The sequence below is a fragment of the Lupinus angustifolius genome, unplaced genomic scaffold (genome assembly GCF_001865875.1).
Source record: "Lupinus angustifolius cultivar Tanjil unplaced genomic scaffold, LupAngTanjil_v1.0 Scaffold_25_400, whole genome shotgun sequence".
Lineage (NCBI taxonomy): Eukaryota > Viridiplantae > Streptophyta > Magnoliopsida > Fabales > Fabaceae > Lupinus > Lupinus angustifolius.
In genome coordinates this window covers 6,154-8,337 of record NW_017720332.1, presented here as the reverse complement: position 1 = coordinate 8,337, position 2,184 = coordinate 6,154, and the positions used below count along the sequence as shown (strand labels likewise).

The following is a 2,184-nucleotide window of genomic DNA, read 5'->3' as shown; positions in this document are numbered from 1 at the left end:
CATCCTGGCTCTGGTGTAGAATCTTCAATTATTAGCATTATTTGATACTTTGGGATGTGGAATTTGGGCATGGCAGATGTTTTTTAATTCTATGCTCTCTTCTATGGTCCAATAGTTGATTGCTTCTGTTTATTGCCATATGGTGATTATTATTTTGAAATAAATGATTATTTCCAAATTTCCATTCATTTTCTTGTGTTTACGTGTGGGTTTTACTTTTACCTATACTATAATTTTTGTTAAAGATATTAAGAAGCTAAGCCTATCTTTATGTAGTTCTGTATGCTTTCTTTGGGTTACGACTGCTGTACATCGCATGGAGATCATCGGATTCAAAGTCTTCACAAAAGAAAGAAATGGAAGAAGTATGTTATCAAGCCCCTTTTATTCAACCTGAAATGATTGTTGTCTTTAGTGCGTTCTGTATTTGTGTTTGTTTGGAATTCAATATACTGATGACAGCTTTTGGTTTATGAATGTTAAAATATGCTAACAGTACTTAAAAGGGCTGTAAACTTACATGTTGGGGTTCCACAGTTGATATATTATTTGTCCAGCATTTAAAAAATAAAGGTTAGAAAATGTACTTGCTAAGAATTTGCTCTTGTTAACTAGGTAGAAGAGAAACTTGAAGGTGGACAAGGGAAAACTTCAGTTCGACGTTTCTTTTCAAGATTTTGCACGCCAATATTTTTGGAGGCAAGTGCAACTTGTGCATACTTTATTTGATTGTTAAGATAATTAACACATCTCTAGTACTGTCCTCCTTTTGTGCAGTCTTTTATTCTAACATTCCTTGCTGAGTGGGGGGACCGTAGCCAGATTGCCACAATAGCTGTAAGAATCTATTTATTTTTAAGTTCTTCATACATTTTTCTGCATTATCGGTTGATTTTTGTTGGCAGTTATTTTTCCGTAGTATTTATTGTATATAGCTTCGACTTTTCATGGCGTTTAATTCTCCACTGCAGCTGGCCACACACAAAAATGCAGTGGGAGTAGCAGTTGGGGCCACTATAGGACACACCATTTGCACTTCAGTAGCTGTGATAGGAGGAAGCATGCTGGCATCTAAGATTTCCCAAAGGACAGTAGCCACGGTTGGTGGCTTGCTCTTCCTTGGTTTTTCCCTGTCTTCATACTTCTACCCTCCGCTATGATTATAAGTGCAGATTATCTGATTCTTATTAGCTTGTAATAATTCCACCTTCATTTTTTCACTTAAAGTTGTATAAAAGAATTTGTACTTCTCTGCAAGAAAGCTAGATACTATCTGAAACATCAAATTTTGAATATTATTCTTTTTGTGTAAAATATTTTGCTTTTGCATCTCTATCCATAGGCATGGTTATTTATTATTATTTTTTTAAAAACAAAGAAAATGGTTTTGTTCATCCTTGTTTATTATTTATTGATTTATCTGTTTCTAACTTTCTACTACTCTAACAAATTTCCTTGTTATTTTTTAAAATATCCTTTAATGATATAGACAAACTAGTATGTCTATTGTTGTTCATATTTCTGGTTAATGACATTTAATTTTAAATATGACAATATAATATTTAATTTATTGATCCACATATTAGATTTTGATTTATTTAGCATTTGTATGGTGATTGTTTAATATGATAGTAGCATTAAGAACTTTGAGATGGTTCTTATCTTGAGGGTAAAACCAATCATAACATCTAATTCAAACTTGGATGTTTTTTTCGACATGCCCGTCACTTTTGGTTGAGTATCTTCTTCATTTCCGAAGATGAGTGTGTATCAAAACACATGATGTGATATTATTACCCCTTAAATATAATTATATGACATTGTTATCCTTAAATAGAGTATAGATCTTTTACATTACTAGAGAGGGCATTAATATTTTTACACTTAGTTTTAATGATAAAAATGTTATTATAAGTGTAAGTAGAATGATATGATTGTCATTTCATTTTGCTTTTTGCCTTATTTTATACAGTACTTCTCTCTCCAGTAATATATAGGAGTCTGACTCCCTTAAATGTACATATAAAAGGAGTCTTCTCTAGTTTTTGGTCGACCAGAAGTTGTTAGGCGAGATGGTATTTATTTGTTGAGAACTGGTTAACAACTTGGCTTGTAACTTGTTTTCAACTATTGTGAAGGAGAAATTAACTCACAGATGAAGGGCAGTCCAAAATGGCCTCCACC

The 2,184-nt window shown here is 32.5% G+C and overlaps 1 protein-coding gene across 1 annotated transcript; it reads left to right on the top strand.

The window, feature by feature from the left end:
• The first annotated feature begins 233 nt into the window (after positions 1 to 233).
• On the top strand, positions 234 to 1,366 carry LOC109338448 (GDT1-like protein 3). Its single transcript, XM_019575693.1, has 4 exons — positions 234 to 365; positions 616 to 699; positions 778 to 837; positions 972 to 1,366. The coding sequence occupies exons 1-4, from the start codon at positions 357 to 359 to the stop codon at positions 1,158 to 1,160; spliced, it is 342 nt and encodes a 113-aa protein (XP_019431238.1). The 5' UTR covers positions 234 to 356; the 3' UTR covers positions 1,161 to 1,366.
• Positions 1,367 to 2,184: the final 818 nt, after the last annotated feature.

What these genes read in the sequence shown, in the direction of transcription:
- LOC109338448 (XM_019575693.1), top strand. An exon ending in GCACGCCAATATTTTTGGAG is followed by an intron (nt 700 to 777) that starts GCAAGTGCAACT and finishes CCTTTTGTGCAG; the next exon opens with TCTTTTATTCTAACATTCCT. An exon ending in GCCAGATTGCCACAATAGCT is followed by an intron (nt 838 to 971) that starts GTAAGAATCTAT and finishes TCTCCACTGCAG; the next exon opens with CTGGCCACACACAAAAATGC.